The following is a 13,514-nucleotide window of genomic DNA, read 5'->3' as shown; positions in this document are numbered from 1 at the left end:
GGCGGGCAAGCGATGTACGACTATAGTCGAAGGTTCATATATTCCTTTGAAAGAGATCTCTAATGGATTTACTGGCTAGAGCTCTCTGTGATAGCCGAGCTGCGCTACTATATCTTAGCGTCTTAGCTTTTTGGCTTCGATGTCTTAGAGTAAATTTCTACGACCTTGGGTAGCGCCTGGCATACCAGTTTATCTTGTGTCGAAGATCTCGAAAGCTGCCCAGAGTCGACGTTTTAGTAACAGCATTCTCACCTTGCTAGGTGTGGCCTTGGGTCCCTCGTCATTCTGCTATCATTCTGCTATAATGGTAACGAGGCGCAGCTCAACTTCGGTCAACAGTTCCGAGGCCTATAGAAGTCGTGATGGCACCAGACATTATATTGTCTATCGTACGATGGTGTTTCGCAAGCCTTCGTTTGGCTGGCACCATGCTGGTCATTACACTTACACTCACTGAGGTGCAGCCCAACGCGTCATTTTACTGCCATATCTGTGGCTGAGAATGTCGCAAAAAAATGGACACGAGCTGTTTTCTGGGAGACCCCGGTCGGAAAGCCCACTCTGTCATGCTATCTCATCCGATCTCAGGCGTAGCAGTGGATCATATCTTCTTCGGATTTCTGAAAGTCTATTGTTAGAGCAAGGACTGGGGCATTACATCATTGCTGTCTAGGGGTTCACTGAAATGGGCCATGTCGGCCCATTTGTGGGCTATATCCACATTGGCTAATAAGCCCACGATGATGTTGCGGCTTGGGGTATCAAAGTAGCCGGATTGTAAAACGTGCGCATCTCAGCGATTGGGCACAATGTCAGACAACTCTTGACTTCCCGCATTACCGGGCGGTACGGGTGCTTTGTACAAAAGCACTGCATCAGATTACTCTTTCAGTGCAGTCTCACGGATTCTCGAACATCCTACGACCTCCTAAACCATGTGAGTCGATAAAGCACGCCCCGTGCGCGTTGAATTACGGCATGGCTCACTTTCTCGAAGACTAACGTCAACCTAGCCGACGGTCTGTCGATAGTTGGGCAACAGAGAAATTGAATCTTTGTAGTTTCTATTGCGAGAGGGAGGAGTTAAACGCCACCATGGCCGTGGCTGTCGGCGATGTCTTCAATGCAACGCCACAAGAGCTCTGCTACGATAATGCACAGACTGGTATCCAGTTCTGCATCAACCCAGCAGACACTGGAGCTCAAGACATTCCAGTGAAGAATTTTTTGGGCAGTTCCGACCCTTTACCGGGAAAAAATAAGGAGAGGTTGGTGATGAGTTGTGAGAGATTTAAGTTGGGACGCTTCTACTAAGACGATGGAGTAGTATACGTCGAATGTCCGATTGATAGCGAAGCTAGGGAATATGCCAAAGGGCAAAAGGTTGCTTCCGTCGTGGAAGGCAGAAAGTACAGCCTTGGCTTCGAGCTGGAGCATGGCAAGCCAAAGATCGGCTTATTCGAGCATAAAGATGGAAGGTCCTTGATCAGTTCCTTCGCTGATTTACTAACCTGGGCCAGTTCAAATCTCACTACCCTCGTCATAGACATAGTGATTTGAAGCAATCTTACGCCTCTACACCCAGGAAATTCTTACAATATGCCATGTGCTCTGTCAGGTCTGGATTCTCGCGGCCGTCAGTCGACAAAGGCCCCTCGCCGCTCGCACGCTATCTCCCTCACTGCGTGAATGACCGGAGACTGGCAACCGACTGCCGTCAGACCTCCGATACAGATATGGGTTAAAAAAGAGAAAACACCTCTATATTCGGCATGTACACCACAAAGACGCCATGACTGACAGGCAAAATCCCAGCAAATACGTCAAGAGGCACAGGTCAGGGGCAAATCAGACTGTGTTAGCTCAAGTGTTACAGGCGCCAGGAAGAAAATGATGCAGTGCGACGAAGCACAGAGTCCAGTCGCCGGCAGCCCAGCAGGCATGGGCACTCATACGTAGTTATGGTGACACAACACCCTGAACCTCAACAGTGATGGTGCTTGATGACACGTAGCGCATAGTATAACCGTGTTAGATTGGGCGTAGGCCTTTCCGGGCTCATTTGATCAGTAAGGCAAGCTCCGCGAGTTTGGCCGAAAGGCTTGCTCCAAGTCATCCAGTCATGCCCTTGGGCGTGCAAGCGTGCGTGGAACGTCTTCATGACTATGGACTGTATGAAGGGAACCTCTCGATAGATTTAATTGAGACGATTGCTCGGTTCGAAGTGAAGGTACTGGCGCTGCGAGGCACTGTTTGTCATTTGGTCGATATTGCGGCGACGTTTCCATAGGGTCCTAAACCAGGATACGGTCATATGTGGGCGGCTTTCTAAAGATAGTGACAAGGTGCTGGCTGCTCTTTCACGACGGTATCATGTAGCAACAAGAGTGAGATGTCCCAATGACTGCTCCGTGGACAATCATTGCCACTCCACGTCGATTGCCGGGTCGTTATGGACGTCGTTGCGTGAGATGAGCTGCAGTGCCAGTGAGCCGCTTGTGAACTCTTAATCATACGACCCCAATCTTGCGCGGCAGCGCGAACCTCTTGTGAGGTCCCTACAAATAAGCTTTGCGGCCGTGGCGTCTTTGTTGTGGCCTGCATCACGGTTACAAGAACTGAGCGAGTATGGAACGGGTCTTGATCCTTGCGTACGATCTACCTTAGGTGAGGGGTTCAGTTGGAGCCCGAGCAGCAGGGCGAATTTTGAAGCTGAACAAACGTTCCCTTCTGCTGGGTAGGCACAGTTGCCCCCATTGATGAGGGAACCGTAGCTCTCCGTGTTTGGCGGCGAACCATCAGCCAGGACATCTAGAGCATGTCAGTCTTCCTTCTGCCGGCCATACAATGTCATAATCCCCTCGATACCGCTTGGCGGCTGAGTAAAGCGGCGCCATGACCAGATTAGTGTTATATAGAACGTACTGTTTGCACTAACAGACGTATATTGCGCTAAAGAGCCCATCTTATAGGATCTCCTCTAAGACTATTTATATATAGAGAGACTATAGGGATACCTCCCTAACCTTAATTCCGTCTAGGAAATAAAGTAATTACGGGTATCTCAAGAGGAATGGGACTTTACTTAGGCGTAGCCCTCGAGCCTACGCCGGGCCCGCGATATAGATGCCCGATAGTGAATATTTTAGACCAAAATATAGGTGGGTTAACGTCCGTTACGTCCGTCGCAAGAAATAGCCTGACATAGAAGGTAGCGATGTTCCGGCCGGCTACTCACACAATTGCAGAATGTCCAGATATAGTGCCACCTTCCATCATGATAGACACCGTGCGCTTATTGGAAGCGAGTATTCCAGGTCAGCAATATCCAGTAAGCAGCGCTGAGAGATTTACGACCCGAAGCGAGACACAGAAAGTCACGAGGATGCTACATGCTGGTTGCAGAGCGATAACACTTAGTACACCGACTCGTCATTTCCATCACCGCTAGAAATCGTACGAGTGTGTTATTTACTGGCCTGATCTTGGCAGTGTTAGGTTGGCATGGCTTGCGTTGCTTAAGGACACGAGAACTATTCCGGCGTTTCCAGGAATAGATTCATCCTCAGAAAAATGCAGTACATGGTCAGGCGCGTCGGCAGTATATAATTTGACGTTTTTCAAAGGTCGGCGAACGTGTCTCGCATTATTGCTATCAGCGAGTCCCCAAGCTCCCTCCTACCAGAATCAGTGCCAGAATCACTCAGCTCGGCAAATAATGCCAGTCCCAAACCGACACTGGCCATGCCTTCTGGGCGGCGTGCTTCTCAGTGGATTAGCGCTGGCTATCGGCCAGCCTGAGCACCCTGGACTCACCGCTTTCGAGGCCGTCCCCCCATGCGCCGTAGGAGGCTTCCGAACTCTCATCTTCAGACAGCCGTTAACCCTTTCAACACGAGTTTTTCTCGGGTTCAGGATCCACTGCTTGCGCAGGGAATGACCTAGGATGTTTCTGCGGATTGATCCCTTCGCAAGGCGGGGCAGCTCCCTCGAGCTGCTTGGCCGGAAGCTGCAAATTGATGGAATTACGATGCAAGTATAACTCTGTAAAGCAGGAGACTTTTCTAATATCCAGTAGCCGTGCAAAACAGTACTTCGACAATTTGCGGTCGTACGAGCCGTGACCGCGGCGGACAATTCACTATCGTCGCAGTTGTCTTTCTTACACTATCAATTGCGGCAATAGTCCAGCGGTTTATATCCAGGGTGTACTTTCAAACTCTGCCAGTGGGCCTTGACGACTGGTTCGCGTTGATCACTACCACTCTTCAGATCCCGGCCACTGCCCTCGGTGTGGCTGGAGGAGTCGCGAACGGACTCGGTCGAGACATATGGACATTGTCCCATCAACAAACAACAGATTTCTCATTATATCTATACATTTACACTGTGACTGGACACGCCACCTGCTTCCTACAAAGAAGTCCGTAGATTGGCTATACCTTATGCTTTTGATCAAGCCGATCAGGGCGAGGCAACTAGTGTAGCAGGTGATTAAGTAGTCATGCGAATGGAACCCATAAGCCTTGTGAAGCAATTGCATTCTGGACAGTATGTGCCGATGCTGCACTGTATCTTCAGTACGACCACTGTACATTGTGGCCACCGTACGTGCTAGTCCCGATGTTCGAATGTGTAGAAGCAGACCATTACATTACATGCTCGCCGCCAAACGTCTTGGCTGCGCCCTTTCACCTAATCGACTCTCGTGACTTGCCCATCAGGGTCACCATGACCGCCATCAAGAATCAACAGGCGTCCACTCGGTTTTACTATACAGAAGCCTGATACCCAGCAAGAATGTTCCCGTGGTTGACTTGGAGCTGATATTTATCTTTGCCAATCCGCAATTGACCCAAGCCAAAGGTACAAATCCCATCACACACCATGCTTTATAATACCCTTTTCGCTTTATTGCCTCTGGCCCTTGCCAATCCCGTCGCTGAGCGTGCCGAGCCTGCCCCCCTCTACCTCCGCCAGAAAGAAAGAGAGATTACCGCTCGTGGCAACAGTGACAGTTTTATTGTCAAATTTAAGCCAGGCAGCTCTTGTTCCGCTGTGCAAGAGGCCTTGGAATGCATCAGTTCCGGTGATATCCTCCACCACTACCAAGATCTCTTCCGTGGCTTCACCGCACAGCTGGTTCCACCAACTACGTCTATCATGAGTCCGCCGGTAACGGCGTCTGCATGTACATCCCCTACACTGGTGTTGATGAGACCCATCCTGTAAGCAAAGCACAAATATAGGCTGCACAACGGTGTCGAGTGCAGGCCAAAATACAGTACCAAAGGGAAAATCACCAATGAACCGGACCAGGATCTCGATGGCCGCGCCAGTCAAATCAAGGGCTTTGTCAACGGCTCTGTCATTGACGATGATGGTCACGACACGCACTGTGCCGGCACCATTGGCTCTTCCACCTACGGCGTCGCCACGAAGGCCACATTGTATGGCATCAAGGTGGTCAACAAGAAGGCAAATATTGGCATTCGGCCGTTGTTGTCGCGTGGGACTTCATTAAACAAGATGTCTTGTCGCGCAACTGCCCGAAACATCCTACAGCATGTCATGTCGTAGCTCAACAATGTGACGTGAAAGACCCATTTATCGGTGTTTATTTCGGCGCTGTATGTGAGATTTGTAGAGTTACATGGACCTAAGCCGAGTCTCCAACATGACGACTTGGCTACCACTCGATGTGTGGATGGTGACTAGTTCCAAGCCAACTTGAGCAAATATTTCTTTGAAGTCGCCTAGCGATCGCGCCTTTCCACCGAAACCTAGGACGCCAAAGTCCAGCCAGTACGATGTCGTTGACCCGCCAACCGTAACGCGATCGCGTACTAACGTTTCGCAAACAATGAGTCGAGAGTCGGGCCCCATTGAGGATACGTTGTTTTCCAAGATTCGTATGGCAGAGGGATCGTAGAAGTCATGAAGAAGGCGACGTAATAAGTATACATGAGCATCTTCCATGGACACCGATTAGCTTCAGCAGTTCCAGACAAAGTATGTATGCACTGCATGCAGCGGAAGCTTACTCTTGACTGGTTGCGGTGTGAATATGTCGTAGGCCATCAGCTCGATCCCGGGAACATCTTCTGCTCGTAAAGTGTTGATTACGATGGGTAGATCCTGCAAGATGAGCTTTCCCCCAAAGGAACCCCCGCAATGTTTTCTTATCTCGACCAGGGCTTGGCCTCGGCCCCCGCCAACATCCACAATGAACGGCCGGTCAGGTTCTTTCCTAACAAAGTCCTCCAACTCCCTAAAAGGAAACATGTCTAAGACTGGAAAGTCTTTGTTTAAATATTGCATCGCGACGTTGAATTGCATGCGCCGTTCAGGATCCAAGTTGAGTACCTCGTAGCACGACTTGCGCTCGTAGCCCCTGGAATAAGCGAACGGACTCTTCTTGGTGTCGTATAAATCCTCGGGCTTGTGGCTCTTGACGTAGTTGGGGAATGCACTCCATACCCCCATGAAGTCTCCTAGCAAGCAGACGAAGCCTCCCAACCGGGTGGGTGCAAATGCCCGCGAGAGCTCATTATGGCTATATTCATCAGAGCCGACCTCGTCGAAGATGCCGTTCACCACGAGGACGCGCGTAGCTCTAGTGATGACCGAGACGTCGACTTTACATTTGCCCACAAGTTCCGTGGCGGTTACGCTTGCCTCCTCTGGAATATTCTCAAAGGCTTTGATTTGGATGAGAACGTATAGAGCTGCAGCGGCGCTGAAGTTGTCTAGCCACCGGATACCTATGTCGTACGGCTCTTCCAACGCAGCACGAATGTGGTTGGTATGTTTTAACAGCGACAGGTGGCTCGCCGAGGTTCCATCGTACGCTTCAAGTAGAGCTGTCAAGGTCCTAGCCTTGCTCAGAGCGTCGCCAATATCAGCCCTGCTGACGCTGGAGGTTGCCATGCTTTCAGATCCTGTTTTGTAGCCACTCAAACACAGGGTAAGAGGATTGGTCAAAGGCCTTAGGCGTGCAGGTAATTTTCTTCCCCGCTGGCACGTTGGCGGCTATATATCGTGTCTGTAGAGTTTGTACCTAAGGCACTGCTACGTACTGTTTGGCCGTTCTGAAGATCGGCGAGGCACTCATCCCTGGGACAGGAGAGAGTGAGACTGGGCTGGACAACGTTACACCAGAACGCTACAGATCATTGAGGAATTCCTTGTTTTTTTTTTTACTTTGTCGCAGATGCGATCCAACCGGGTAGCGGACGTCGAGTGTCCCCCATCAGAACCGGTTTAATGTGCCTTTTGACTATTGTGCCCAGTAGAAGTTCCAGTAATCCGGGATAATCCACGTACTACAATATAGACTTGGCACATCCTCTTCACACTCTTGTTTGCAACGTACACACTAAAAGGAAGAAGTAAAACAGCAGTGAAACAACTAGACGGAAAGGCGCCTATCAGGGCCGTTACGTGGTTTACTGTCTCATGATATCACCGTCCGACTCAATTCTTATCATTGCTTACAACTTACGTAAGTATAAATGACTGTGATTGCATCAAGGCATTTCTTTACGAAACCCACACCGCTGTTTGTTGTTCGCGGGACCAATGTGATGAAGAGTGCGACGAAGCCACTGCAGAGTCTGAGTCCGTGCATCTTCCCTCACTTGCCATCCCGTATACCCCGCTTTCAATGTTACTTCCAAGATGGTGGCTAAGTCAGGTCGCCGCTACTGTACGCCGTCTCAGGAATCTTCCAGCATATGAGTCGCTACTTTCCCTGTTTCTTTTTGTCACAGAGCCCGGGCATCACGATGACGGGCATGACGACCCACTACGGCATTGTCTCTAATAAGAAATTCCTGTCAGCATGGATTGTCATAAGTTGATCGGATACGAATTGGCGGACGATGAGTCGCAGCAAGGGCGGTATATTCCCTAATAGGCTCACAAAGCATGAGCAGGGTGCAGGACAGGAATGACACGTGGTTTGTTCCATCACTGATGGAGTACCGACGACTGGTCGGCTCGATATCGGCTGCCCACTATTAGATTGTCATACATTCGGATTAAAAACCCTGTTTTCGTCCGAGAGAGCAAATCGGAAGCACATAAAGAGTTGGGGGACTGGGTTGAAGCCAGAAGCTCTCATTCACGTAACTTTCTAACGTCTTTAGGTGAAGTCTTTGGAGCTTTTCTTTGATACTTAACAGTTATGGTGTCTGATGATGACCCTGAGATTGCCTCGCCACTCACAGGCAGACTGATATTGATGCTCGTTGAATCTGGAATAACACGGGCACATTTATTATTTCTTTTACTCTGCCTTGTTTTAGCGAATGGTTTAGTAACATGGAGGACCTACAAGACACTGCCAAAACAAAACACTTCACGGAAGTCGCCGCCCGTGTGGCCATACATGGTGCCCGTGGTCGGCCCCGTGGCCACGGTCTTGTCATACATGACCTGCCGCGACCCATCTCGGTGGATTCTACGATCAAGGTATACGTGCCATGGGTTTTGTCTACTTTCAATTTTAACGTGGCATGAGCTGACTAGAGCGTTAGTATATTTCGGCAGACACATCCCATCCGCGTCAATATGTTGAATACGGAGCTATACCTCGCCCAGGGGCCCGAGAATATTCGAGACGTCTTTAGGAACTCGTCGATATGCAGTCAGATCTTCTTACATAAGTTCGTCCTTGGAAGGGTTTTTGGCATGCCTGAGAAAGCCCTCAAGTTGTATGACCGAGACAATTCGGGTTATCGCTGCAAACCTCGCCCTGGCACTCATGTCGAGCCCCGCAATCGGATCGACTACCTTTCATTTGGGCCTATAACTCGATTCCTCTCTGGCGCTGGCATGAGAGCCTTCTGGTTCCGGTACGAGCTAGAGCTCACAAAACGTCTTCACGATCTGCCATTTAATACAGATTGGACACATCTACCCGATTTAACGCAGATTTTCGAAGTTGATGTCTCAGCTGCAAACACTAACGCTCTCTGTGGGCCGTATCTATTGCAGCGCAACCCGGACTTTCTCGAGGAACTATGGAAGCTCGATCGTGGAATCGACGTGCTATTCAGAGGCATGCCTCGTATTCTCGCACCGTGGTTGTATGCGAGGCGAGACAGGCTACTCGCTGCGGTTAAGGATTGGCAAAATTACGCACGTCAGAACTTTGACGAGTCAGCTCTTGATGAGAACGGGGATGACCCTTTCTGGGGGAGCAGAATCTTTCGCGACAGAGACAATGTCCTCTCCCAGATGGATGGCATGGACCATGATGCCTTGGCATCAGAGGACTTTGGTGTAATCTGGTCGTGAGTAATCATACGGAACTTGTGTGTGTACCCAGGAGACTGATCATCACATAGGTCGACACGCAATTCTGTAGTTGCTGGCCTCTGGACCGTCCTTGAAATCTTCAACGATGCCGCCCTTCTCAGAAGGGTGAGGGAGGAGGTGGGAAAATGCACAACTGCTACTGGCAGTGGGTTTGATATCGACTTGTTGCTGGCGAATCCCGTTCTCCAGTCGATTTACGCCGAGGTCCTTCGCATGCGCGTGCATATGCTGATCACGCGCATCCCGCAGTTCGATGACTTGCGTATCCAAGATTGGGCAGTGCCGTCCAGAAAGTTGCTGGTGATGAGTTCGACGGTTGCTCATATGGACTCCGAAGTATGGAATACTGGCGAGAACAATGAGCATCCTCTCGATACCTTTTGGGCCGAACGCTTCCTGCAGTACGACGGAAATCCCATTAGTGGACCACTTAAGCCTACTCATCTGTCTCAAACAAAATCCGTTTCTGGTGGCTACGGAATGCCGGGTCAATGTCCTGTGGGAAAAGCCTCTTACGCTATTAAAGACGTTCAGGGGATATGGTTCCCCTATGGTGGAGGACCTAGGATGTGTCCGGGTCGTCATTTTGCCAAGCGTGATATTATATTCACGGCAGCGGTTATGGTTACTTATTTTGATATTGAGATCCTTACGGACGTACGTTCTCTCCAGATGGATATGCGTGGTTTCGGTCTGGGCACTATGGCTGTAGCTGGCAAGGTCCCGGTCAAGATCCGGAGAAGGGGTGGCTAGCTTTGACCACTTCACCCAACTCGCTGGTTCGAGTTAGTGAGTGGTCAAGATGACTTCAATTCAGTCGCAGGTCGTTTACTCCTCAAGTGGTCATTTTCGGTAACGGGGGCAGACATTGACACAGCGTTGCATTCGCGGATAGGCTATATTGAATCCTGCAAAGAATACTACAGTTGGTAGGAAACCCGCTCTTCCCTTCATCAGGATCTCCTACACTTCAATGTGAGCACTGACAAGAGCATACTGTACTTCATTACTCACGGCTGAGAAAGAAAACAGATTGGGATGTTCCGATGTTTGAAAGCGAATGTCTACTGTAGTCCACACGCCTCTCACATATCGTCTACCGTCTTATTCCAATCATACGGAATCTTCTGCTCCGCCAGCTTATATAGATCCGGCGCTGTCGAGCTGTAGTCGACAACTTGTCCGTGCTCCACCTGCGCCCGCATGTTGCCGACGTCAACGTGTCGCTCGAGCGCCCATTCCCGAATCTTTGTGAAATTGCGACACACGTGCACGCTGTCCAGTCGGGGCTTCAGAGCCTGGGACGTTTCCGACCAACGGAACGGGACGGTGCTAATGTCCGAGTGGCACATGACAGACTGCCGGAGGGACTCGATGCAATGGTCTTTTGTGCGACGTTAGAAGACAAGCAAAAGCACAGTGTTCCTCTTGAGATTGGTTTACTTGCCCACATGCATCCATTCGAGAAAGTCTATGGTGCCGTCCGGCTTCACCATGGTGATGTTATAGCGGCGCGGATAGAATGCCTTTCGGATCACGTTCTGCGGCATGTAAGCGTATGGGTTCTACTTGAGGATCCGTAGCACGTACCAAGCAATGGAGCTGATGGAAGACATCTATTCCTAGGAAGTAGTCTTCTTCGTGTCCGGCCAAAGGGATCTGGGTCGTCTTGTTTAGCAGTTGGTCATGTGACTCTTTACCTATCCGCACGCTGGAGCCCTCTATTCGCGCAAGATCGTTGTCTGTCAGCCGTCAAGCAACGTTGTCTTCGCAACGAGATGTGCACTGACTGTCATATAAGTCAACCCACAGGGCGTCCGACTCGTCCGTCGGCCAGCCTTGAAATGGGGAGATATCGCCGTCGAAGCGGTTATGAAATATCTTGGGTATATATTCAACGGCATCGTTGGCCGGTGCTGCATCGCATCATGGATAAGCATTGATTGCGCCTCCACGCCGCGTCGTCGGAAGTTCACCCACAGTATGCGCCAGGTTTGTTCCTGCTGTCCCACATGTATGGGCACGTTTCATGTCGTGCACGCCACCAGAAAGAAACACTGATGAGCGCCATAACGACGTTTAGGGTCCATGAGAATGATGCCCAGTACATAGATGTTGGCGACACTTTCGTGTTTGACCGCCGCTCCCATTGCCGTGATGAGACCAGTTTCGCATCTTCATCCCACCGTTCATCATCTTCACTTTCTCGGTCGTGTTCCATAGTGCATTCGCGGTGCAAGGACCGACGCCTGAAACTTCAATGTTTGCAGGGCAAGGTGTATCAGGATGATTTAGTATGGAAACAAGAAGGTTTTGAAAAGCCAGATGAACTGGGCGAAAAGGAGGCAAAGGTAGGGTCGAGGACATGGACTAACTTCACGTTCGGTTACATCGGTCCGTGGCTCGTCACCAGTTCCTCCCCGCAACTCAACATGCGTAGCGTCACCACATGCAGGTTGGGCTTACGGCTGCGCCGGGAGCATTAGCCTCACTCCAAAGTCGGCTTCCCGGCAGCGCAAAGGCATAAGAGGAAGGTGGAGGACACGATATGTCTGGTATCGCGGCATGGCGTGCGAGGCTCTGTTGCTCAGAAGTTCCCGTCGTCTCTGCACGGCGATTCCTGCAAAAGGAGAACATGCAACGCTGTCTGACCAAATATGCAAGAGCGGAACTCACCAACAGATGTTGGGTCTCTTTGCGGAGATCCTAGCGTCGATCGCAGTGCTGTTAGACATTGGCGTCAACACTACCTCAACAGTGTGAATATCTGATTGAATGAAGCAGAATACATTCGATCCAACCATCAATGATTGTGGTGCCAAGTCTCCACAAGCATGACCGGAAGGATACTGTCTGCGTGGGCAAATCCCGCAAATCGTATGGTTAAACCGAGCGAGAGTCCTGATGTGTATATATAGGTGATGCTTTTTCCCTCCCCAGACCTCTGTTCCTCGGACATCAATCTTAACATCCATAACTCCCCTTACTCAACGCTCAGTTCCAACGTTTCATACTACTCATAATGAAGGCTTCTGTTTTGGCCTTGGCGGCCGTTGCTACCGTTGCCGTAGCTGCCCCCGTGGCAGAGCCGGTGAGTTGGCCGTGATCCAGAGCCTGTTTTACCAGTCATTGTCTTGCGGCATCTCCGTATCTGTCTGTGGGCTACCTGATGGATGCTGACATCTTGCCTAGGGAGAGAGCGGCGCCGATATCGACTATAAGAAACTGTGGCGGAGGGGTCCCAAAGAGGCTGGCACCGATACTGGACTTTACGCCCCGGCAAACTGGGGCACCAAGAGAGGTGAGCTAGAGCGAAAGGCTGCTAAAGAGGCCGGCACGGACACTGGGCTCTACGCTCCCGCAAACTGGGGTACTAAAAGAGATGAGCTGGAGCGAAAGGCTGATAAAGAGGTCGGCCCGGATACTGGGCTTTATGCCCCAGCAAACTGGGGTACCAAGAGAGGTGAGCTGGAGCGAAAGGCTCCGGCGGGAACGGATGGTAGGGTCTATGCTCCATCAAATTGGATCGCCTAGACCGATGCAACGGGCGCCGGCGTCGACTACAAGACAATCTGGTAGGGTGCCTATAGTTTTCGACTACTTTTTGACGCTCTTTTAACAGACACCTTGGATGCCTACGAGACTATGTCGTTAGATGTAGCTGAATTTGCTGCCGGCCTCAACCCTGCTTCAGTTCGTGCGTCCCGTGACGCCTATTCCGTGCTATGCCTGCGAGTGCTAACCTCGACTGCCATTACCGCCAGGATTGATGTCACATTCGAGATTGCGCCTTATATGTTCACTGCAATGGCGTGACAAATGGAACTCTTGTTCGTATGAGTAGGATATAGGGGGGCTCCTTTACGTGAAGCGTGCGCACTTGTACATGTAGGATGTGGGCTACGATCGTGTTAGCCGTTGGGAACTCGCGGGCGCGTTGCGCCAACGAATCGGTACGAAGTAGTCACATCTCGTTTGACTTCTTGGACAAGCATACAAGAGCAAGTAGCGTCAAGGGTTGACATAACTACATGTACACAGAACGAATTATACCTACAGTACTTAACTTAGTACTCACCTACGTACGTTATGTAGCTCGATTTGCCAGAGCCTACCTCTCTCTGGAAGTGATATGGGCTCCAAGGATTAAATATAGCGGCCCAGCGGCCTGGCCCGGGGCTCCCTGGGCC

At 50.6% G+C, this 13,514-nt stretch overlaps 4 protein-coding genes across 4 annotated transcripts; 2 read left to right on the top strand and 2 right to left on the bottom strand.

Annotated features, from left to right (window-relative positions):
- Nucleotides 1–5,994: 5,994 nt before the first annotated feature.
- JDV02_009011 (uncharacterized protein) lies at nt 5,995–6,930 on the bottom strand (the record flags this gene model as incomplete). The annotated part of the gene is made up of 1 exon (XM_047990648.1): nt 5,995–6,930. The coding sequence occupies one exon, from the start codon at nt 6,928–6,930 to the stop codon at nt 5,995–5,997; it is 936 nt and encodes a 311-aa protein (XP_047846657.1).
- Nucleotides 6,931–8,574: 1,644 nt separating this feature from the next.
- JDV02_009010 (uncharacterized protein) lies at nt 8,575–10,077 on the top strand (the record flags this gene model as incomplete). Its single annotated transcript, XM_047990647.1, has 2 exons — nt 8,575–9,299; nt 9,354–10,077. The coding sequence occupies 2 exons, from the start codon at nt 8,575–8,577 to the stop codon at nt 10,075–10,077; spliced, it is 1,449 nt and encodes a 482-aa protein (XP_047846656.1).
- A 142-nt stretch (nt 10,078–10,219) lies between these two features.
- JDV02_009009 (uncharacterized protein) lies at nt 10,220–11,621 on the bottom strand. The gene is made up of 5 exons (XM_047990646.1): nt 11,305–11,621; nt 11,115–11,240; nt 10,915–11,045; nt 10,772–10,865; nt 10,220–10,708 (listed from the first exon to the last, which is right to left on the bottom strand). The coding sequence occupies exons 1-5, from the start codon at nt 11,543–11,545 to the stop codon at nt 10,410–10,412; spliced, it is 891 nt and encodes a 296-aa protein (XP_047846655.1). The 5' UTR covers nt 11,546–11,621; the 3' UTR covers nt 10,220–10,409.
- A 725-nt stretch (nt 11,622–12,346) lies between these two features.
- Nucleotides 12,347–12,858, top strand: JDV02_009008 (uncharacterized protein; the record flags this gene model as incomplete). The annotated part of the gene is made up of 2 exons (XM_047990645.1): nt 12,347–12,415; nt 12,517–12,858. The coding sequence occupies 2 exons, from the start codon at nt 12,347–12,349 to the stop codon at nt 12,856–12,858; spliced, it is 411 nt and encodes a 136-aa protein (XP_047846654.1).
- Between the last annotated feature and the right edge of the window lie 656 nt (nt 12,859–13,514).

The sequence above is a fragment of the Purpureocillium takamizusanense genome, chromosome 9, assembly GCF_022605165.1.
Source record: "Purpureocillium takamizusanense chromosome 9, complete sequence".
NCBI lineage: Eukaryota > Fungi > Ascomycota > Sordariomycetes > Hypocreales > Ophiocordycipitaceae > Purpureocillium > Purpureocillium takamizusanense.
Note: the sequence above shows the minus strand (reverse complement) of the source record. Positions and strands in the feature narration are given on the sequence as shown.